Source organism: Engystomops pustulosus, chromosome 6 (assembly GCF_040894005.1).
Source record: "Engystomops pustulosus chromosome 6, aEngPut4.maternal, whole genome shotgun sequence".
NCBI classification, from domain to species: domain Eukaryota; kingdom Metazoa; phylum Chordata; class Amphibia; order Anura; family Leptodactylidae; genus Engystomops; species Engystomops pustulosus.
Genome location: NC_092416.1, coordinates 61776476 through 61802157, shown reverse-complemented (window position 1 = coordinate 61802157; position 25682 = coordinate 61776476). Strand labels below are relative to the sequence as shown.

Genomic DNA, 25682 nt, shown 5'->3' with positions numbered 1-25682 from the left:
AGGAGGGTGAAGGCTACAGGAGGAGGCTGAAGGACAGGGGGCTGCAGGAGGGGACTGGAAGACAAAGGGCTTCATGAGGAGGCTGGAGGACAGGAGGGTGAAGGCTACAGGAGGAGGCTGAAGGACAGGGGGCTGCAGGAGGGGACTGGAAGACAAAGGGCTTCATGAGGAGGCTGGAGGACAAGAGGATGCTAGAGGAGAGGGGGCTACAGGAGGCGGCTGGAGGACAGGAGGCCACAGGAAGAGGCTAAAAGATAGGAGGATGCTGAAGGACAGGAGGCTACAGGAAGAGGCTAAAAGATATAGGAGGATGCTAAAGGACAGGAGGCTACAGGAAGAGGCTAAAAGATAGGAGGATGCTGAAGGACAGGTGGCTACAGGAAGAGGCTGGAGGGCAGGGGCTACAAGAGGAGGCGTAGTTTAGAAAAGAGGGGGAGGGACTTTTTGTTCCTCTTTCTCTTGCACAACAGTTCGGAGGTATGACGGGAGGCATGGGATCAGCTCTATCTTTTGCTACAGAGTCAGCTGGCTCATGCACAGCCCCGTGATTTCTCCAGTCCCGTATTTACGTACTATATGTGTACTTTGTACAGCCATCAGACTAGGTATTACCAGGACAAGCAGCAGGGCAGCGACTTGTAGTCATTGTCACAATGAGTGTCGTGAAATCTTCCAATCATAGCCCTCTTGGCAGACTAACATTTGCTTAAAGTGTAGGATATGAAAGCAATAAAGTGACACATTATGGCCAGCGTTGGACAGGCCCGGGCTTGCTGGTCTTGGCACATCCTAACGATGGGAAGTGCAACTTCTAATTCAGTCTTCCACAGGCTGAAAACCTCTTGAGGCTTTGCCGATCTTTGCCTGAGCTGAGAACAGCGCCCATGAAGGAAGTGGTAGCACTTTAATGTAATTGACTCCTGCAGAGCTATACTCACACTCTCCTAATCACTGTAGAGCCGTGTGAGATATCCCAGCATGCCTTGCTGCCATGGTTAAGAATACATTTAATAGGAAAACTCACTAGTAATCTTAAAGCCTTAATAATACAGTGGTTTAGTAGTGTGTTATTGTGCTTTTTATGCATCATATTGTCATATAATATCAACTACTTTGTATGTATTTGTGCACATGTATGTCAGAGTTTGCACAACATTATTTTTTTTTCTAAAATACATAGGTTTATACAACAGGACTACAAAAGCAAAGTAAATCTTGACCACAGTGATGTAGATATACTATACTATACACAGCCCTGTGCTATACCAATATGCAGGTGTATATTATAATAATAGGTGGTCAAAAGATTATATTTAACTTTTGTACTGGGAATTTATAGGTTTAAAGGGCAATGGACACTTAATTTAATTCATTTCCCATAACCATACATTACTTTATTTGAATACTATTAAAAAAATGTTCCTTTGTGAAGATAATTTTTCAAAAATGTAGTCATATGGTCCCTTAGAAATGGAGGACGGCTGTCCTTGGATATAACCACCTCTGTTGCAGTTATTGCACAGCTAAACAAATAGTTTTTGCATATGAAATGGACAGAGTTACTGCATGTCCTACTGTCGTCCTGTGGTAATTAAAGGAAACCTACCATGAGGAATCTACTATCAGAAGTAGATCTTATAGTAGATTCCTCCTGCCTGCCTCTGTGCTAATCTGTAATTTAATAATCCAGGAACCTAACCTAACTAGTTAAAAAACTCTAATTTAGTAATATGTAAATTAATTGCAGAGGCTACTTAAGTGTGTACTAGCCTAAGCTCCTAGTGCCTGCCCAGGCTAGTACATGCCCCAGTTTTGGAGCGCTGCCTTTGATTTCGATTATTGGATACATGGATTCTTCGTCAAGAGGTTTAAGGATAGCACCTTTTCCTTACTGATTTGCATTGTACTGCCTTATTTTTGTTTTCTATCTATATATATTCTATCTATCTATCTATCTATCTATCTATCATCATCTATGTGATATCTATTTATCTCATATCAAGCTATCTGAAATCTATCTCATATCAATCTAGCTATCCATATATCTTCTCCATCAATTGGCAGTTAGTTTTTGTAACAATTTATAGTAAAACAATATATTCTGAGTTTCTGTGTTGGATTTGCTACAATATATAATCTCTGGTGGACTCTGTAATACATATAACTGTCTTTCACAGAGTGATATATCCTTTGTCTGATTCCCCCTCGGTGAAGATGTCTAATTCTTCCCCTGCTGATGAAGGGACGACATTTGAGCACCTCTGGAGTACCCTGTAAGTCACAGTCGTGGCATGTTACTCTGTCTTTTTATATGTCTGTGGGTAATATAGGGAAGTCGAGGGTTTAGGTGTTACAGTGGACTTCAGGTAGTGCAACAGTAGGAGTAGCACCCAGGGCCTCAGAAAAATACAAAAAGCTCACCATGGGAAACAATGTTCCAGATTTTGCCACAGGGGCACAGAAACTTTAATTAATGGTTCCCGGTATTAGTTGTTGCTCACTGCAGCCTTCCTGTGGATAGGTAGCACCATTAATCTGAGGTACATGTGGGTGTGGTGTGATATACTGTAAAGTACTTGCTATAATATAAAATCCAAGTCATTTTGCCATTTTCACTAACTTAAAATATTAAAGGAAATCTACCATCAACATCAAACATGATAAACTGAGGACACTTGCTCCTTGATACAGGCACCATGATCATGTGGTCATCTTTTTATATTTGTTATCCATGGCCTCTTCCTTCTAAAATTCACCTTTAAATGATGCCAATGAGTCAGGAAGGCCCTGGGTGGTGTTACCAGAGTCCCTCCATGCTGCAGATTTACAGGCTGTTACACTGAGCAGGGGCACACCTTCCCTACTCCCTCTCTACTACACACAGTGAGAGGGGGAAGTGCTCCTGCACAGTGTACTAGACTGAGAAGAATGGGAACATTCTGCCTGAAAAATATTTTTTTGTAGGTAGCAGAAAAAAAAATGAAATTGCTAATAGTCTTTACTTTGTATTGCTGTAATTATATTCTGGGGCTTGTGGTTTCATACCTAAGCCTTGTGAGAATTGTCTGGATTGGAACCAGAAACCTCACAATGACATGTCCATTGGTAAGTCATGTTTTCTTTATTTTTTTTGTGACAGGGAACCGGATAGCAATTATTTCGATCTGCCACAGTCAAGTCACTCAAACAACTCAGAGGTCTCTAATCAGACTGAAGTCAACATGGATGCTTATCAAATGAGGAACATGAATGAATCCATCATGGTAAGTGTAAACAAGTGCACATACACAGAGCACTGAAAATTGTTAAAAGTAACAATTGCATAAACGACTCACTCAAATATATGAGCTCAAACTGTCCGGAAACAGATTTAAAAGAAATCTACCATCAGGAAAATACTTTCTGAAGATTCCCAATGCCTGCAGCAGCTGCATCCCGTATTTCCCTAATTCTGGGAAGCAGCTGCTGCAGAAATAAATTCTAAATCGAATATTATGTTAATTAATTTGAGAGGCTTGTAGGGGTGTAATTGCTTCAGAGCGGTCCAGGGCTAAAGGCTACTTCACGCCCCCAGTAGCCATTTAAGACCCGCCTATTTCCTCATCTTTTAGTGACTTTTATTAGTTAGTTTATCCTCTGAAATTAATCAGCATAATCTTTCATTAAAGTTTTTTTTTCGGTATCAGCTGTATCCCAGATTAAGGAAACAACGGGATCCAGCTGCTGCAGGCATGGGGACTCTGCATCGAGAACTACTTCAGATAGTAGTTTCCTGATGGTAGATTTCCTTTAAAGGAAATCTACCATCAGGATCGTGGATTATAAACCAAATACACTTACATGCTGGCGTGTGCCCCCTATATTAGGATATGCTCTTCTTTTAACTTCTTATGCCCTCTATTTGTAAGAAAATATGCTTTAAAAGCTATGCAAAGGAACCTGAGGGGCTCCGGGCTCTATTAACTTCTATGGAGCGTGGAGCCCCACAGGCTCATTTTGAAGGCTTTTTTCGTAAAAACAAAGGCATTAAAAGCTAAAAGAAGAGCGTATCCTGACAAAGGGGACAAACACCAGCATGTAAGTGTACTTGGTTTGTATTCCATAATCCTGATGGTAGATTTCCTTTAAGGAAAGAACACAGTCCAGTGATATGAGTGATTTTTCACAGACCAAACTCATCGGTGGGTCACTGGCCTAAAAGGAAATCTACCATCAAAATCCAACATGATAAACCAGGGACACTTCCTCATAGATCCAGGCACTGTGATTGTGGAAATCTTCTTTTATTTGTTATCCAAGGCCTCCTCCCTTCTAACTTTTCAAATTATTCTAATGACTGTAAGGGGCTACACTCTCAACCTTCCTCCTTCTCACTGCACTTGAAGCCAGCTCACAGAGGGGCTGGTAGCTTCTCAGACTGATTAGCATAATTTGAAAAGTTACTATTAGAAGGAAGGAGCCCATGGATAACAAATATAAGATGATTACCACACTCACTGTACCTCCATCTGACCTATGATGGTAGATTTCCTTTAATGTAAAGTGTTTGCAATGGTAATTTTGTTATGTAGAGGTTTTAATTGTAAAGGTATATAAAGTATTGAAAGTGCTCTGTAAAGAATTATATGTGTTATAAATAATTGTTTTCTTTGATAATATGATATTAGTGAAACCTCAATGTTTTTGTTATATGTAATATTATCATCATATTTCCTGCTTGAGTTTTGTGCCCCTTGTAATACAGTCTGCTACCTGAACTTGACACAGGCTCCCTCTAGCTGGTGCTGCCAGGTACTACATGCCTGTAAATATCATTATCTCATTCACCTTTTGAATCATCTGACTAAACTTCAACTATGTGTCTCTAGTTGCTTGGTTATCACAAGATCACCTAGGGAAATTTTCCTTCATTATTTATTTTTTTGCATTAGGTTATATAATGTTTTGGTGGATACCAGTATGAGCATTATTGCATCACCAAGAGATAATCTTATCTGCAATTGGGTCTGGTCACGTAGTGGAACATTATTCCCCTATTTTTATAAATTGAATTGAGATGTTTGAATTCTTATTTTTTTAACTAGCTTTAATGAAACAGATAGCAACTTTGATGAAGGAGGAGGAAAAGTGAAGGACTTTTATATCCAGGGCTTTCTGATTTGGAGAGAAGTATTCTTTTAGAGCTAGATAAGTAAATATCATATGCAGGGCAGGACTTTGTCCAAGCATGAACACTGTTGGCAGAGATTTGCCCTGAATTGTACAGTAACACTTGAGATATTTTGTGCCACAACATGTAAAGCTGGCACACTCACATCCACAGCCATACCTAATATTAGAGGAACGAGACCCGCTCTGTGATGTGGCTTCGTACAGACTTGCTGAGAGTTGAGTGTGAACATGTTCATTACATTTTTGCCTTTCTCATTTAATTTTAAGAATTTTGTTTATGCTCTGTTCCGAAAAAAAAATTTATATGTCCAGGTTTTCCGAATTCCCTAATTTACCTTATCGTATAGATACAATATGAAATATGAAGAAAGACAATTAGATAATGTAACAAGAGATGACATATTCCATTATATAACCATTCTGTAATATTGGCACAACAAAAAAACGACAGGGACTGATTTGGCAAGCTCTGGGTAGCGCTGCGGAATATGTTGGCGCTATACAGGCAGTCCCCGGGTTATGTACATGAAAGGTTCTGTAGGTTTGTTCTTAAGTTGAATTTGTATGTAAGTCGGAACTGTATATATTATAATTGTATTCCCGGCCATTGTATTAACCATTCTGTAATATTGGCACAACAAAAAACGACAGGGACTGATTTGGCAAGGTCTGTGTAGCTCTGCAGAATATGTTGGTGCTACGGAGGCAGTCCCGGGGTTATGTACATCCTAGCCAAAATTTTGTTGGATTGTCGTAAGAATCAGGATTAACAATAGAGCTTAATTGCAGACACTGTTATAGCTGTTTATTGTAACCTAAAGCTAAAGTACAGTAATTTACTAACATCCAGAGGTCCGTTTGTAACTAGGGGTTGTCTGTAAGTCGGGTGTTCTTAAGTAGGGGACTGCTTGTATAAATATAGGAATCATTATTATAATTTTTATTATAACTCCATAATTGGCGTACATTTGCCTCTTGTTGTGAGGGTGTTGACACCTCTTCCGGCAGGTAACTAGAGCAGCCCCTCTCGCCGCTTGGCTTCCTAACTCCTTGAAGGCTTTGTTGTTACTACCAGCAATAGTAATGCAGAAGGATCAGGTGGACTGTACTAGACTAATTATAGGCCAAGCCAAGCCTTTGATGGCAGCTTTATCCCACCCTGAGCTGTGACATTCATAATGTGATATGTGTATGCGGGATTGAGGGAGGCAGCCAAGACAATCCAAGCATTTCTTTATCCTAATTGCTATTGCTGCAAATCTTATGGATGTTTCACGTTTGTAAATAGTATTTTCATTGTACATTCCTATAATGGTCTATTAAAAAAGCATGAATTTATGGATAATGGAACATATTCTTTTTGCCTTTATGTCCAATTCCTAGACTGTTATTTTTATTTTTATCCTTTTAAGGTTTTGTTGATTTTATGGCAAATTTGCATCTTGTTGGCTAGTTTTTATTTTGAGACGACTGGTTTATTTTATGACTTTAAGATATTTGGCATAAATTTCCTCTGGTTTCAACACATACACAAAGTCCATTCAGGGCTGTTGTAAGATATTGAAGGGCCCAGTGCAGAAAATACTTACCTAAGCTGTTGCAGAACATCATATAACACAGCCCAACCGCTGCAGAACCTGCTGAGGACATTGCAGTGGAGTAGCTCCCAGGATGTTCAATCTGTTGTTATGGGCTAAGAGAGTATAGTTTAGGGATTGGGTACAGGGATATAACTGCTACTTAGGCTAAGTTCACACATGCATTTGGAAGGTTGCATTACAAATGTTAATAGCAGCGGAAAAAGTGTTACAGCAGCCATTTTTCTTCATTATTGATAAAAGATGCATACTGGAAGGTGCATCAAAGCCTATAGAAAATGGAAGGTGAATGGAAGACTTTCACTTTTTTAGTTTCCGCTACACTCCTTAAATGGAGAGAGTGTAATAGAAACCCAGAAGCAGGTGTGAACGGGACGCAACAAGAAGAAAACGCTGTCCCTCAGGCACGTCCTTTAGACACCACTTCTTCTCCCCACTGAATTAAAGGGGTTTCAAGAATGTTGGAAAACAAATGAATCGGAGCCAGAGCAGAATAAATACACATTTTCAGCACCAGTGACATCATCATTGATTCTGTAAAGATAGGATTTAGCTCATGCAAGAGGATGTGGAGAAGCTGCTCTGTTTTTCATATGATTAAAACAGCCCTAAGTCCGGTCCAGTGGACCTCACACATCCATATCTACATGGGTTTCTGGATTAATATTTTTAAAACAAAGAAAATTTGCTGTTGAACCACAGATTACTAGGAAAAGTCTCTTTGAATTGCTTTATAAAATATGTCATAAATGCAAAGTGAGTGAATTTAGGAAGCAAAAATGCGGTTATTAAAAGCGCCAAATAACAGTTTATTGAGCATAAAAATGATTTATTGGAAATCACATAACTGGGCAACGCATTTCAATGCCGGTTTGGCGTCTTCATCAGGCCTAAAGTAACAGCGCTCGAATGCAGAGCTGATCGCACACGGTGTGTCTCTGATATTCTATCACAGGCACGCCTGCTTTCCATCGCAGGGCTGATTGCGCATAGATCCAGGCCTTGTGACTAATCTTATTATATTTGTTGTCCATGGCCTCCTTCCTTCTAAAATCAACTCCAACTAGCCAGAAAGGCTATGGACATGCCATCAGAGCTCCTCCGGTCTGCAGATTCACAAGCTGTTACATTCTGAACATGCACTTCTCCTCTCCCACAGTGAGCTCACTGCTGGCCAGATTACAGAAGGTGCAGGGGGAGGGTGAGATTGAGACATGCTGCCGCAGTGTAACAACAGCTTATGAAGCCACATCGCAGAGGGCTTCTGCAACACTCCCATTGCCTTTTAGGCCCGTTACCATAATTTTAAAAGTTGATTTTAGAAGGAAGGAGGCCATGGATAACAAATATAAAACGCTTACCACAGTCACGGTGCCTGGATCTATCAGTAAGTGTTCCTGGATTATCATGCTTGGCTTTGATGGTCGATTTCCTTCAAGTTACCCTATTTCTCGGACTATAAGGCGCACAAAAAATCCTTTTATTTTCTCAGAAATTAAAGGTGCGCCCTATAGTCCAGTGCGCCTTACATATGAACTGCACTTACAGACAACAGCTGTCTTGAACTGTGCACAGGTCTGCCACCTGCTGGCCATTCGTCCTTATAATCAGGTGTGCCTTATAATCCAGTGCGCCTTATATATGAACCTAGATGCTTTAGCAGGAATTTATTGATGGTGCGCCTTATAGTCCAAACTGAGCGGAGATATATCTTCTCACTTTCTATTATATTGGAATGTGATAGGTTTCATTGTTAATTAAAAATAAAAAAAATCTATAGAACAAGAAAATGTTGATGATTGGTGGGAGGCATTTCCGTATCAAGTAAAGCAGTTAATGCCTCAGCAAATGCAAAATGTCAACAGATTAATACTTGTTAACCCAGAGAATTAGCCACCAGCCTTCGTGTGTTATGAAGTTAAACTTTGTGTCCCCGTATTCTTGGCTTGGTGATGAGACCTACTGATGTTACCTTAACGATGGAGACTGGTAACTAACTGCAGAACATTCACTTGGTAACACCTTGTTCTAATCTCATCCATAATGTCGTCTTGTTTGCTTTGCAGTTTGGTTAATATGACATGTTACCTATCGGTGTGCCGAATCCAGCTTTACAGAATTCAAATATGTTGCTTTTTTTAATATTACAAAAGTAGATCTGTCTTTCTCACCCCTTCTGAGGACATGGTATAGTCCAATACAACACTGGGCAAGCCTGGGCCTGCCTGGTGGTTTAATGAATAGTCATGAGGAAAGGGGGTGGACTCAAGTTTGTTGTTGGATGCAGCTAGTTGACAGAACCAAGGGAGATGAGGAAAAAAAGAAAAAAAAACCTAACAAACTGCTTCCATGTACCACAGCATCCTCTAAGACATATGCACTGTGTCGTATACCTGTGCACTGTCTACATGTTGCATTTCTTACCTAGTCTCCATTTCATCCTACTGACCCCATGACTACTCTGCTGGGACAATTGCCCTCTGCATTTGTATTCCAGGAAGACTAAGATGCTGTATATAAGTGACCCCATGCAGCCATACACGGTAGGTTCTTTTGGTTGTCTACCTACAATTTTTTTTTTCACTTATTCAAAAAAAAATTGTCAAAATGCCTTTGAGCCAACCACAAAAGCCTGTGATGCGGTTTTCACACCTGTTGCCATTTAGAGTCTTCCATGCATGAGATTAGAAAATTAGGGGCTTCTTTTGGGAACGCTTTGTAGTGTGACAGCTATAACAAAGAAATGAAATAGATTGCAAAGATGTGTACAAGAATGTAGTTTACCTGTTAGTAATCTTTATGTTTGGTAGTTTTTATTATGATCTCACTCATTCTAACAGAATAGAACCATGTGATATAAATTACCTGAATAATACACTCAATTTTATAGAATTTATCAGAACCTCCAATTTAAAATAGTAACGGTAATGTCATATATTCAGGGAGGCAATATGGATGTCGTATACTCGCTCCACAACGGTAGGTCGTTCTCATGCTGGGATTTGGACATGTAGCAAGAAAACATGATGTACATTGGTTAGAACAGTCCTGCTATACTGGAGCAGAGTAGTTTGAGAATTGTGAAGGTTAATACATTTGTTAAACTTTTTCAAACGTGATAATAGTTGTCATTTATTGAGAAACAATGGCTCCATTATAGTAGTTCAGAATTTTTATCTTTATTGCATTTTATTAAAAAGTTAAGAACACGAGTTGCAGATAAAATGTTGATATTATCATGTTTATTATTATTACATTATTGTTTACTATATATTATTGTTATTATCATACTAATATGTTTCCTGAATATGACATTTAAATGTAACTACAATAAATTTTTATTTAAAACAAAAAAAATATTACCAATTATTTTCAGATATTTAAATATTTTTAAAATATATACTACAAAATGCTATTTACTACTTTTTTACATTGTTGGTTATAAATCATCAGTCTATAATACAGGATTCAGATCTGACTCCTCTGCACCTGTCATACAGCTGTTTCATGTACCTGCCACAGATGCAGCACCTTACAGTAAATGCTGTACACCTCCACCCATCAGGGTCCCTTGGGGGCCTACACTGGGAGGAGTGAGATCTAGCATTTTATTTGTCCATTTAGTATGAAATAATAAGAACTAAACCCATGTTATTTCTTGCCTTAGTGACACCCCCTCTTTCTGAACATGTAGTCCATTGACTTCTATTGACATCTTTAGGTCAATTTATTTCATTTTTGATTATTCTGCTGGAATTTATATACAGTATAAAGCAATATGAATGTTGTTGTAACTCTGAATAATCTTCTATATGACAAAATACACCACAAATACATACTAAAGAGCTAGTCCATACACTACAATAGTGCCCCATAAAAGAGGGAGATACCTGGTTGGTGCGATGGGAAGGACAGGATTCCTGCGATGGGTGCTTTAGCAGTATGGTGATATCAAAAAGCACCTTAAAGGGGCCTCATTTTTCCTCTGTTATGGTGTTATTCATCCTAGAGTATTAGCTTATATTAAGTAATTAAACAGAGTAGCAATACCCACAAAATACATTTTTATTAAATCAACCAAGAATTTTTAAAAAATGTAATTCAACCCTACATTTAACCTTCATCTAAAACACAATAATTAATTTATATAATTTGATCTGTGAAAATGTTTAACTTACGGTTGCCATAGACCATAAGTTACTCGATCAAACTCCATTGTGCGTTGCCTAGTTGCAGTTGGCTACAGTTTTACTATAGATCTATGTGATCAGACTGTTGTTGGCCCCAATCTACACAAATATCATTAGTCCAGTTTGTCAGAATTTCCATTGATGTCTATGGTTGAGAAAACATTCAAAATTGTGGTTCTAAAATTTTTGATGTCACCCTCTAAGAAGGTTGCAGCTCATGAGTGTTAAAACAGGTAATATTGTAGCCTGTTACACAGTGTTATGACTTGTCAATATTTCCTAACTATACAAAAACAGTAACATTTTTGATTTCCAGAACTGTCTAGAAAGGTTTGCCTGCTAGGGATGCCTTATGTGAATAGAACAATTGTCTTTTGACTCCTGTTAGGAGATACGTATTGACATAGCTAATAACATTAATTCTTGTGGTTGGCAAGAATGTAGATTAATGTGTTTGAACAACCCAAATTTTGAATGCCTGCTTGCAGGAACAACTCAGGAGGATTACATAGTTTAAGATTCAGGGCACATACATGTATCACTTCTCCCTCGCCCCTTATTTAGGGTGTTGGGATATTAAAGGATGACTTTTAAAGACACAATTTCCTAATATGACAAGTAGATTCATGCAGCTGCAAGATAAACCTCCAATAAAACAGTGGAATATCTATAGGAACAAATACATAGAATATTCTTAAAATGGTTTCCTACATCTCTAAAGTGATCGATTCAACAGACTTCAAAGCTCCTTCAGATTATTAAGGGAACCTGTCGGCAGAAAAGTGATGTAATAAACCACTTCCAGTGTGTGGGAAACACCTTCCAGTTCATATATCTTTCATGGCCCAGTGTGGTGGCATCTGCCAGAAAATCAACATTGAATTTAGATGTAAATTAGTTGTGTAAAGTCAAGGGAGGAAACAACAGAAAACAAACATAAGAAACTAAAATAAATTATCCCCATGGAGTTGAAGAGTATAGCACTGTCAAGATCTCTTCACCTAAAAGTGCCCCCTTCAGTCTAATTGATGTCTCTTTGTCCAAAGACATTACTACCCGGCTCTTCTAGTGCATAATGTTAATCACAGCAGAGGAGGTGTCACGTAGAAGTATGAACCTCTGCTCCTCCAGATGTGGTTTGGGACTGTATGGTCACATTTTGTACCTCCTACTGGTTTAGGTTATGCCAGAAAGCTGTGGCAAAAATGTGGCATACTAGCATAAATTATAATCCATTCTACTTTTAAAAGTGTATTAAAACTGTCTAAACCCAGTAATAAATGAGGCACAGACAGAGATTTTTTTGGTTCTTATTATGATAGAATTCTCTTGTAAACTGATAGAAAAATCTGCCCCAGATGGGGGCACCCAGAATGGTGCTTTATAATAAGGGTTGCTTGGTAACTGCCCATCTATTCACAGTTTTATTAAAGGGTTTTTTCTCACTTATCCCAATCCACATTTATTGGGGTTTCTATCATATTACCTATTCTGTGGTAGTTGCTATCTTTTTTTTGGATACACAAAGCTAGATATCCATTTCTGAATTACTGTGACCTGACAGATAGGGAAAGCATTTGAATGGCGTTAGATACTTACAGGCTGTCATTTCCCATTTGATCACTATACTGATAAATTGCCCAGTAAAACATTGCCTGTGGGCTGAGGATACTGATCCCTCCTCAGCCTTTGAAAGCTCAATTGAGGAATAATTAGAAAGTAAATATGGGGCAGCTGACACATGTCTGCGCAAAATTCTTGCTATCAAGATAAGAGTATGACACTGCTTTACTCAAGACGTATCCATGAGGATTTGGTGAACTGCCATGATGAAAAATGATGGGGCTCCTCCAATCCATTATCTCACTGCGCCTTAAACGTACATCTTTATTATTTATCACATTAAGGAGACAGGTCCTATAATTACATCCACTTGAGTTCATAAGAAACAGCAGAATTGTTTAAAGAAATACACCCTGAAAGCAAATATGTGAAAATCAATGGTCTGACGGAGGGGTAAATATTAAGCAGGCGGGGCGTGCCTTATTATGCGCTCAGGCTAATTTACATATTTTTATAAAGTCCTTTTCTCTGCAATATAGGAGAACTGAATTTAGCTGAAACCTCTGCCATCATCCCCTAGAGGTAACCCGCATGCATAAGAGGACAGTCTATTCCCTAATCTGGTGGTAGATGCCCTGTAAAGGAAATCTACCATCAGAATCCAACATGATAAACCAGGGACACTTACTCATAGATCCTGGGACCGTGATGTTTGTTATCCATGACCTCCTTCCTTCTAAAATCAAATTGTAAAATTATGCTAATGAGGTTGAGCCCCCTGTGCTGCAGCCTCACAGGCTGTTACAGTCACCCTTCCCCTGCTCCCTCAGCATTTACCCCTCCCTCTGCCTTATGTAATCACACACAGTGAGAGGGGGAGTGAAGGCAATGTAACAACCTGTGACCTATGAGTTTTACTGAGATTTTTCATTGATGGGACTAGACATGGTGCTTGGATAGGCCACAAACATATAATCATTAGTGTTGCTCACAGGCCTCAACATATGGGATGCATGAGGTTATATTCTAGTAACAGTGAAAGTCCCATGACAATTCAAATAACAAAAAAGTCTCAGGCATAATGACTGGGAGATCCCAGATGGCCTATTCCACACATTTGAAAACAACAACATACAAGAAATGTCCTTAAATGTCCCTGCCACAGTAATGGTAAATTTTCTCTTATTTACCTGTGAATGGCAATGTTTCCCCTACACAAAAAGCTGCAGGTGGATCAATTTGTAGACATTGTAACCATACATGATAAAGTAACTGTTATAGCTATAGTTACTGATGGTGGATGGTGGGGCACCTTATAAAGGCAGTCCCCAAAATACTGTATATACTCGAGTATAAGCCGACCCAAGTATAAGCTGAGGCCCCTAATTTTACCACAAAAGCCTGGTAAAAACCTACATTTTTTCACTCGAGTATAAGCCGAGTTTGGGTTTTCAGCACATTTTTTTGTGCTGAAAAACTAGGCTTATACTCGAGTATATATGGTAGGTTCTTTAAGTTTGTACTTACAGTAAGTTGAATTTGTATGTAAGTTGAAACTGGTGTATTTTATAATAGTAACTCCAGAAAAATAATTTTGTCCCAATGACTATCGGTTTTAAGAAATTTTTGCTAGCAGAGAAACTGAGATTATCAATAAAAATACATAACAGAGAGCATACAACTGATCATTACAGTCTGGGACAAAAATAAAGCTTCCAGAGAGCTCCACCAGAGGTCACAGGGGACTGAGGGGTCCGTATGTAACTATGGGTCATCTGCAAGTCAAGTGTCCTCAAGTCAGGGACCACCTGTACATGTGATATGGTGGTATTTGAGGATGATCTATGAGCAAGTTGCAGGATGGTGGACCTTATAGATGTGACCTGATTTGAACCTTGTAATTGTTATATAATAGTTGAAGTTGCAGTCCCCAACTAAAGAACACCCAACTAACAGACAACCCCTAGTTACAAACCAACCTCTCTGCCCACTGTGATTTTTAGTGAAAGTCTTTTCACAGGGAACAAAAAATAATTTGTCTTGATCTACACTTATTAAATATGACAGTTTGTACTATAAAACCTTGTATGTATCTTATATTACATGACTGTGAATGTTAAATTTGACTTTATAGCTGCTCTTTGATGGTAATTTTATAATTTTACATGATGGTATTCCTTGTAGATGCTACATGATGGTGAATCTTGCAGATGTCTTATAGTGATAGACAGTGTAGATATCATATGACAGTGGGCCTTAAAGATGATACATGATGGTAAATAGGGATGAGTGGACCCGATAAAGTTTGGGTTTGGCCAAGTGCAGTTGTACACAAACCTCAAAATTCTGTTAGGGCTAGGTACTGAACCCGAACCCCAACTGGTATCAATGTGGGATGTTAACTTTTGCCTCTGACCTTAAAGAGCCGGTGATGGTGTGCCACCATTTCCCCGAGAAACGCTGCTTCCCATGACATCACAGGAGAGCAATGTTCCATGAGATAAACGCCAGTGCACATCAGCTGCAGTTATGTTTGTGATAAATGCACATAAATGGCGCTTGCAATGCTGCATTTAAAGAGTTAATGGCAGCAATCAGTTTTACCGGTGGGGGAATGAGCCAAACCTAAACTTCTGACTGTTGCGGTTCGGGTCCATTACATTATTTACATCCATTATTGTGAGCTATAACCAAATACACAGAACAGGTGCATCTTGCTCCAGTGACGGTACAGAGGTACAACAACAAGGATGTTTGAGGTCCACATGAGAATTAGGTTGGAAGCAAATTTATTGATAAGATTTTTAGAGGTGGTTTCACCAGAGATACAGAGGTAAGGTATAATGAAAAGATTTGTACCTGCTCTGTGTGTTCAATACTGATTTTGGCTCACAATATCTGATGCAAATAACTGACGCAAATTACCTATTATTAACAGAGATGTTAACTGCAGCTAAGATAGTGGTGGACCTTTTAGATGTCACATGATGGTACACCGTTTAGATATTATGTGATGGAAGATTTATTACATGTTACACAATGGTAGAGTTTTAAACTACAACATGAGGATGGATTTTGCAGCAGTTGAATGACTTCTGGTGGTATAAAAGACACAAACGCTAGCACATATACACTCACTGGCCACTTTATTAGGTACACCATGCTAGTAATGGGTTGGACCCCCTTTTGCCTTCAAAACTGCCTCAATTCTTCGTGGCATAGATTCAACAAGGTGCTGGAAGCATTCCTCAGAGATTTTGGTCCATATTGACATGATGGCATCACACAGTTGCCGCAGATTTGTCGGCTGCACATCCATGATGCGAATCTCCCAAAGATGCTCTATTGGATTGAGATCTGGTGACTGTGGAGGCCATTTGAGTACAATGAACTCATTGTCATGTTCAAGAAACCAGTCTGAGATGATTCCAGCTTTATGACATGGCGCATTATCCTGCTGAAAGTAGCCATCAGATGTTGGGTACATTGTGGTCATAAAGGGATGGACATGGTCAGCAACAATACTCAGGCTGTGGCGTTGCAACGATGCTCAATTGGTACCAAGGGGCCCAAAGAGTGCCAAGAAAATATTCCCCACACCATGACACCACCACCACCAGCCTGAACCGTTGATACAAGGCAGGATGGATCCATGCTTTCATGTTGTTGACGCCAAATTCTGACCCTACCATCCGAATGTCGCAGCAGAAATCGAGACTCATCAGAACAGGCAAAGTTTTTCCAATCTTCTACTGTCCAATTTCGATGAGCTTGTGCAAATTGTAGCCTCAGTTTCCTGTTCTTAGCTGAAAGGAGTGGCACCCGGTGTGGTCTTCTGCTGCTGTAGCCCATCTGCCTCAAAGTTCGATGTACTGTGCGTTCAGAGATGCTCTTCTGCCTACCTTGGTTGTAACGGGTGGCGATTGAGTCACTGTTGCCTTTCTATCAGCTCGAACCAGTCTGCCCATTCTCCCCTGACCTCTGTCATCAACAAGGCATTTCCGCCCACAGAACTGCCACTCCTTGGATGCTTTTTCTTTTTCAGACCATTCTCTGTAAACCCTAGAGATGGTTGTGCGTGAAAATCCCAGTAGATCAGCAGTTTCTGAAATACTCAGACCAGCCCTTCTGGCACCAACAACCATGCCACGTTCAAAGGCACTCAAATCACCTTTCATCCCCATACTGATTATCGGTTTGAACTGCAGGAGATTGTCTTGACCATGTCTACATACCTAAATGCACTGAGTTGCCGCCATATGATTGGCTGATTAGAAATTAAGTGTTAACGAGCAGTTGGACAGGTGTACCTAATAAAGTGGCCGGTGAGTGTACATAAAAAAAAGACATGAAAGTTATAATAATAAGAATCAGATCCCGTAGCTCTGTCATTGGACACAGGTGACAGTGTTAGTGACAAGAATAAAGCTTTGAAGCCACCTAGGGCCACAGTGTTAATTATATAATGAATATCCACAAGGGGCCAGTCACAGGCAGGTGAGCACACTGAATCGTCTCGCACCTTAGTCATTATAAATCATTTATCCTTCTGGCCTGGAAAAAGTGACTAAATAATAAGCTATGTAAATAGGATGTTTTTTTAAGATAATAAAGATTAATTTTCTTACCTACAGCATCTATAAGCATCAATAAGCTGCACTTTGAAGAGTCTCAGATGGAAAAGAATTCCCAATTCTTACCTTCTGTTACTTTGCATACTTACAGCTTCCTGTGATTGTACCTTTCAACACTTAAAGGAAACCTACCACTTCTGAAGGTAGGTATGAGATGCAAACACCGGGCACCAGCTCAGGGTGAGCTAGTGCCAGTGCTTAGTCTCGTTAGTGTTAAAACCGCGGTATCGCGGTTTTAACACTTTTTAAACTTTCTAGCAGAAACTGCTTCGGCGCTGCGTGCGCATGATCGTGCGCGCGCCTACATTGGAAATGCCGCAGGCGTTGCGCGCTCACGGTCGCGCGCAGCGCCGAAGCAGTTTCTACTATAAAGTTTAAAAAGTGTTAAAACCGCGATACCGCGGTTTTAACACTAACGAGACTAAGCACCGGCACCAGCTCACCCTGAGCTGGTGCCCGGTGTTTGCATCTCATACCTACCTTCAGAAGTGGTAGGTTTCCTTTAATGACAATATATGGGACAGTACTTTTCACATGGCAGTGCATATTCCCACCACAGGGAAAGATTACTGCCTTATATCAATACTTTGATCCCTCCTGAGAATACAATGCATGGTCACTATACACTGGAGATCAACACACACAATACACAATTATCCTAAATGTCAAGGTCATTATGCAGTCCTGTGTGAATATATCGTGACATGAGTAAAATAGCGGTATTTTAAGATTATTTCATTGTATATATTATAAAGCACAGAATAAAAATCTAAACAAGATAATTATAAAAGAACACTTTTAGGGTGCATTCACACGTTTAGTTTTTCAGATGCCGTTTTTGATGTCCAAACCAGGAGTGGAGTGAAAATAGAGGAGGAGTAGCTTCTCTCAGTGATTATGATCCACACCTGCATCACAACATTTACAACATACTCGAAAGACAAATGCAAGAGAGGAAAACATAATGCATAGAATCTCCATGGGTAATCATTACAACACAACACTGCACCTGGAATTGCTTGCCAGTTCAGTATTGAACAGGGAAAGGATTTGTCTCGTCATACAGTGTCTCGACGTTTAAGAGCATTAGGCCCCTTCCACACTAGCGAGTGTGATGCGATGAACTCGCATCACACTCGCAACGCAAGCTGCCGGGAACGCACGGCCCGAACGCTGCACCGCGGGAGTGAACTCAGCATGTCAGTTCACTCCCGCAGTGCAGCGTTCGGGCCGTGCGTTCCCGGCAGCTTGCGTTGTGAGTGTGATGCGAGTTCATCGCATCACACTCGCTAGTGTGGAAGGGGCCTTAGGACTGAAAGCGCACTCTGCGGTAACCAGACAACAAGGCTAGACTTACCTTTGAGAAGGTCCACAGTTCATTTTAGATATAATTGCAAGTTTAATTTATTTGGATCCGATGAGAAACATTATGTTTTTTTACAAATTGGGGACAGACTGAACCCAAAGGGGCATATTTATCATACGCTGGCACTCTGCATTTTCGCAGCGGCATACATCACATATGAAAAGTCACCGGCGGCAGCAACACCCCACGCTGGCCCACTCCAGGCCGGTCGCGCCCTCCGCTTGGCCAGACGCCCCCCCCCCCTTAGGCTCCACTGGCGTGAAGGTGGCAGATTGGGGCAAATAATCACAAGTGCTAGCAATAAGCTCACATTTGCGATTATTTCAAGGCCCCTGAGCCATGCTAGTCCTGATAAATATGCCCCAATGTGTTTAAATAAGTTAGTGAAAGGTGGTGGAGAAAGTGCCATTGTTTGGGGATTTTTTTCTGCAGAAGGAGTTGGACCTCTCATACCTCTCATACAGATAATGCCCCCTGTCACACAACAAAACCGGTAAAGCAGTTCCTTGAAAAAAGAACATTGAAACAATGAAATGGCCCGACCGGAGTCCTGATCTAAAACCAATAGAAAACCTCTGAAAATTCCTTGGTGACAAAGTTATGGCCAAGAAACCCACAACAGTCACAGAACTCTGGAAGAGACTGGAAGAAGAGTGGACCAAAATCCCACCAGAGCAGCGAGACTAGTAATGTCCCGTGGCCACAGATGTGCTGAAGTCACAGCAAAGGCCTGTGTTCTTCCTACTGATTGGTGACTGTTGTAACCTTAAACAATGTAATTATAATCTTTCTAGGTGCTATAGTCATTGCTGTCCTCTGATTTCTACTTTTCTGCATAGTAAAGGTTTTATGTTGATATGCTTTGGTAATTTTGTAAAACACTGTTCTAGTGGCATGACGTACCCCATACAAAAAATCCATCAAAAGTTGATCAATGGAGAATACATTATTTCTGAAAAAAGTGATCATTCATTGTTGTCTAATTTTGGTCTCCAGTGTATATTCCCTTAAAGGCTATTTTTACATGATGACAGGTACCAATAGCCTCTGGCATGTTGATTGAAAAAATGTTTTTGTGGCACATTTGAATAATTCCACTATTTTTTAATTGTTTCATTAACATCACATGGGGTGGTAAGTCCTGGGTGAGGGGAAAAGTTCAAACGAGAATTGCTTGCAGTGGTAAGATGATGAAGCCAGGGGGATGGAGCAGGGGGGCAACCTAGGTATGAGGCATTGAGGGGAAAACAACTTTTACCATTTGAACTTCCCCCCCAGACCACTTAGTGCTTGCAGGGAGCCGGGCAACGTTAAAGAAACTATTAGAAACCAGTGAAATTATTCTGATACACGACAAAGGCCTTTTTAAAATCAAAGTGCCAGAGGCTATCATCATGTACAAATTACCTTCCTGATGACAGGTTCCCTTAAACATCCAAGAATACTTGGTTAAGAGTCTAGCTTCTGCTAGATACATGGAGATGGGCGCAGAGCTTTTGGGGTGATGTAGTGCAATTCAATATTTTGTAGACTGGTGAAGACCTTGACTAAAACTATTTGATGAACTAAGCCCCTTTCTATGTTTTTGGAGAGTGTTCAGCTGGATCGACCTGGTGCAATTTACTTGCCCCTGATATCAGCAGCAGCCTGCAAGTCTAGTTTACAGAAGTAGCATACAGTTTGGGAATAAGGCCACTACATGTTTAGGGATTAACGGACCCACCATGGTCATCTGAAACTGCCCTTTGTGTTCACATGTTTATGTTTGCCTGTATAACGGCAACAAAACTGGGCTGTTACACACTGTGCACTAAAGATGGGACACTGGACAATGGGATTGTCATTCCCCTTTATAGAAACACTGCAAACAAACACACTGGGGGTCATTTATCATTAATCAGGCTCCTTGGGAGAGTTCTGTGTCTATTTTTGGAGCTCCAATGCACATTAAAGTGCAAAAAAAAAGTTGCCTCTGAAAGTTATTACACAGTGCTGCAACAATATATGGCCACATTTTCACAAAATCACAGGAGCCTAATAGACAAAAAGTATGTAGATAGAACAGTAGTGAGCTGCCATTGGTAGGAGAGGTTTTGTGTGTACCCTGTAGTCTTAATGTTTGCAAGATATATACCCAGATTAAGATAAAAAAAATAAATTACCATTTTTTCACCAGGCTAACTCCGTAACTAGAGGGCGTATCAAAATGGTTGGTGAAATTACATATTTGTTTGGAAGAGGCTGACCATTGTTATATGAATAGAGTCAAATGACTGTATAATAACAATATTTAGTCATTTTACTATTCAGTGATAGCAAGCAGAAATCTGGAAAATTTAAAGTCTTAAGTCTTAAACTATTTAGAGCATCTTTTGCTAAAGAGGAAATTTTAGTGCGATTTGGGACACTAAAGAACTCACAGGTCCTTATGGGTCAGTGATTTGTGTCCCAAATCCTGAGTCTCTATATATCAGTTCTGTCCAATAAAAAAGTATTTATACTTACCTTGGTCCACAGCGCTCAGCGCATGCACAGTCCTTCAGTGCAGTTGGCGCAGTACGCCCTGAACCTCACTGGCTTTACTGGAGTGATGCCCAGGTGTCAGAAGCAACAGTCACAAGTATAATACACCTCTCTAACTCATCTCTAGGTAAGTATAATAGTTTCTTTTTTTAATAGCCACATACTGAGATGATATAGGGCAATTTGGGGCACTTAACCACAGAGATATAATAAAAAAAGTTTCAGAATTGTTATTTAATAAAGAAACAACTAAATGAAACACGTCAGGCTTGGTGAAAGATCTTCTTTAATGTAGGATCAATAACCTCACTCAGTCTGAACCCTACGACACTGATATGAGGTCATCATAAACCAGGGGAAATGAGGCGCGTAACACTGATCCTCAGCTCAGCTTCTAACAATTCCAGATATTTGCCACTTTCTCTCCGTATACCTTTCTGAGGATGGGAACAGAATCATAGCTCAGAGTTAATGCCGCAGTTCGTATTTTCTGAAATCATAACCTAGTAGTGTGATATCATCAGCATCATATTGATGGATCACAGTCCCCATAAACGTCTTTGGCTCCTGGTCACGGAGCTTACCCCTCCTTTCTCCAGCACTCGGCTGAATGAGCATTTGTTTGTGTGTATGAGGCCTAACTCAGAAAAATGGGTGGTCAAGTCAGACATCAGTTTGGAATAACCTGGCCATTTTTTATATAAATAGAGCCAAATTACTGTATAATAACAATGTTTAGTAATTTTTACTATTCCCTCACAGTAAGCAGAAATATGGATCATCGCAATTTTGGTCTCCTGTGATTACAGTTGTATTTGTTGCCACCCAATTTTTCAGATTTACCTGGTGACTCTACAAAATAGATTTAGGCTTTGACTTTTTACAGATGTTTTCCTATTTATCTTGTCTAGTTTTAAGGCCATAAGAATTTTACATGTCAGCTTGAAGATGTTTTAATCTGCAGACTCACAGTTACAGTTGTTTTTCTCTTTCTGTCAAGACAATATTTTGTAAATGACTCAAAAACATTTTTGTTATTCAGATATTGCTCTACTGATCCTACAAAAAACTTTACTTTCAGACCATAACAGGGGGTTATGGCTGATGGGTCATTAAATAGTCAATCCATTCCCTTCTTTGCCCCTTTTCTCCAGTTGTGTGTCTACAACCCCATAGGCACTTACACCAGTAAACAAAGTGCACTCACCCCTAATCCATCCTCATTGCCTGTCAATGTAATGCTTAGAACACACATTATCTTGGGCAGGTAACCTAATCTTATTGATGTCTGGAGACCAAAACCCTTGGTGTAACTATTCTCCTTGTCATGGCCATGTCATGGGAAAGAATGTGTCCTATTTAAACATAAACACATTGTAGACACTTTACGTGAAACTGTGGTGCATCTACTTTATGGATGTTAGCTTACCAGAATTAAGGGACTGCGATGGGGACGAAATGCACCCAACACCATTGTATTTTTCAGAAATCTCTATGCTCTATGAGAGATCCTTAAGTCCTAAAGAACTGACTACTGAGAATAACAGTTCTTTCATATAATCCATATGTTGAATACTACAGTGGATCAGTAGCCGTAGACTTCCAGAGCTTGCAAATGCCAACACAGGTCTGGACCATGAAGGTTGTTTGCCTGTATAGGGTCTTGTAATACAAGGACTGGGAATCTTTGTTGTCCTAGAGGAACAAACAAGATTCCTTTATATTTCTGGGGTGAAATTCAACAAAAATATAAAAAAATGTTTTGATGCAGTGGTGGTGCTCCATGTTCTCTCACTAGCAACGCATGTGAACTTGACCTTATATCAAGTCCGTCTAACCTATAAAGTTCACTGCCTACATAAAAACGTACAAAATGGCTTGTTGGCGCTATATACAGCACATGCCACAAATCCTGGCACCCACAGATTACAGGTTATTACTGTACTGTTATCTGCTTATTGATAGTGCAGTCTTTTAAGTAATGGGGATTGCAAAATGTTGACAAACCCAGTGAGAATCCAAACCATATACATGGTAGGCATTTATCAAGTGTATTGCATAAAAAAATTTTTTATAGTTTCTCTGGCAAACAACTTATTTAATATCCTTTTGCACAATTATTGAAAGCCGTTTTCCTGTTTTCATCAATTTCACTTTGTGTCTAGAAATTGTGTGCATGGCTCATTCCCAAAATTTTTTTTGGGGGGGGGGAGAATTTAGCAATGCATTTGTTCCTGTTTGTATATTTCCAGCTAATTTTAGATGCTGGAAATGAATTTTGTCTCTTAATATGATGCATTTTACATTGCTTTCTCATTCTCTAAGGGTGCAGCTCGATGTGAGTTGCACTAAGGTATTCTTTACTAAGAGGGTGCTCACAACAAAACCTGTCACTCCATCCTCTTACAAGTGTTGACCTGTTACCAAAAAGGTAAGGTAAAAAAAACACCCTTAGGAAATTTTTCAAATGACTCCAAAGCGAGCAAGTCCTTTAAGAGTTCTGTAACAAGATACCTTCAGTGCTAAGATGCCGCTGATGCTTCAATCCCTCTTACCTGTGTGTTCTTTATTTTCCTCCTCCCCTTTTCTACTTGTCTGCAGTCTCAATTCAGTTTGCTGAATAACACCATGGATCAGAGTATCGGAAGCAGAGCAGCCTCCACTAGTCCGTACAATCCCGATCATAACTCGAATGTCCCCACACATTCACCCTACTCCCAGCCCAGCTCCACTTTTGATGCCATGTCTCCAGCACCGGTCATCCCATCCAACACTGACTACCCAGGACCCCACAACTTTGAAGTGACGTTCCAGCAATCTAGCACAGCCAAGTCAGCAACCTGGACCGTGAGTTACCCATCTCTTCACTATTGCTGTTATGTGTAATGACATATTTTGTTTTGTGTAGTAAGAAAATTGATAAAAAAATGGTGGAAATCTTTAAAATCTGTTTCTGACAACTCTGAAACTATATAAGGAGTCAGCACTCATATAAACTTCTAAGTTTATATAGTCTTAGGGTCTTTTGTAATCTTTTGTGCAAGAGTTATTTTAACCCATTTGCCCCCAGTTTAGGGTTCAAGATACAATGTCAATTCCACACTAACAATATTTGTTCCCTGTTAAATGGACTTGGGTCTAAGTTTTTATATTGTAACTAAATGTAGAAATTGCTCTGCTGCCTAAGAAGCCCAAACCTGCCTTGACACATATGTGGTCCTATGGAGGGGGCTCCTGGAAGATATGGATTGGGGCCCAGGAGGTTCAGCTATACCTATACCTGCATTGATGTGTTGGGTGTAAACAATGAGGTCGGTCTAGTAATTATTGGACTACCAAACATTATCAATTAAGTGATAAGCCTCAATTTTGGTACAACATTGTTATTAATAGAAGGATTCACTAGCACTAATAATCAATCTAACAATCTGATTTTCATGGTATATAATGTTTTTTTATACAGGATACACAGTGGTCACATTGCTGAGATCACTGGACCCCCAGATATAGAAAAATAATCTCTGAATGTGTTTTATTTGTTTATGGAATTTTAGAAATCAATGCCGACCTGAGATTAGACTCCACCAAGATGAAGCACTCCACCAATGTCATCTATAAGACATCAATATACTATATACACTAAATTTTTCCCTTTAAGGGTTTGTTAACATACGTCAGCATACAGCAGAAATTTTGTATTGTGAAGACAGACACAACTTGTGACATATTGGTTCTCCAGATGCATCAATCCAGCATCCATAGATAACAGCTGGATAGAAAAACGCAGCATGCAGTGTTTTTTCTGTCTGGAGAGAAGTGATGTTGTTTCTGGTACCAAACCTATAAAAACCTATAGTCATTAATAATGTCACTATTCTAGTCTAGTGACATCACTAGCATCAAGATGAAGATAGGTATTTGTGCACAGATAGAGAGATGCTGGTAGGTTGACAGGCATACATCGATACAGGTCTGACGTGTACCAAATCTTATTAGGCACTGCTATAGGCAGAACCTAATAGGCTGCTTGTTAGAAATAGTGTCACAGTGGACAGGCTTGATACACTGCAATACAGAAGTAACACAATGGGGCACATTCACTATGTGCAGTTTGCCTGTGTAGTATGCAGAGGGCGCCCCCTGCACTGCTCCGAAAGAGTCCACTAACTTTTTTTGGTGCACCTTTAAGTGTGAGACACACTTCTGTCGGACATTGCATGTTAAATGTGTCGCACGCTCCATCTGTGCAGGTGACACAAAGGGGTTACATTGACACATCTTAAATACCTGTGCAAGCAGTTTGCACATAAAAATGTGATGAGTCCGAAAGGAAACTGGAGCACAGCTGGTAAATGCTCCCCAATATAATTTAGAAGAAAAAAGTTAAAAAGTTTAGACCAAGTGCCCACACTGAACAGAATATTTTCCTACTTCTCCCTGAAAAAAATTAGTTTATGTTATTTAATACAATATTTATACCCCAAAATATTGGTGGTTTTTGAAATTCAGTAAAAAAAATTACTGTATAACTTGACACGGCACTGGGGAGTCCTGGTCGCCGTTCTTCTTCTTCTACTGCAACCAAATTCCGACTTTTACCTAAAGAAACACTCGGACACCGCCTTTTGGAATAATC

The 25682-nt window shown here is 39.8% G+C and overlaps 1 protein-coding gene across 5 annotated transcripts in view; it reads left to right on the top strand.

Annotated features, from left to right (window-relative positions):
• The window catches only part of TP73 (tumor protein p73), a 103187-nt gene that overhangs the window by 45111 nt on the left and 32394 nt on the right, over positions 1-25682 (top strand). For 4 of the 5 annotated variants that reach the window (XM_072156303.1, XM_072156304.1, XM_072156308.1 and 1 more), the window contains exons 2-4: positions 2178-2273; positions 3140-3263; positions 23648-23893. In XM_072156303.1, coding sequence (XP_072012404.1) covers positions 2178-2273; positions 3140-3263; positions 23648-23893 — 466 coding nt within the window. Of the gene's footprint in view, positions 1-2177; positions 2274-3139; positions 3264-9078; positions 9314-23647; positions 23894-25682 lie in introns of those variants that run through there. The other variant, XM_072156306.1, reaches the window with a different exon arrangement.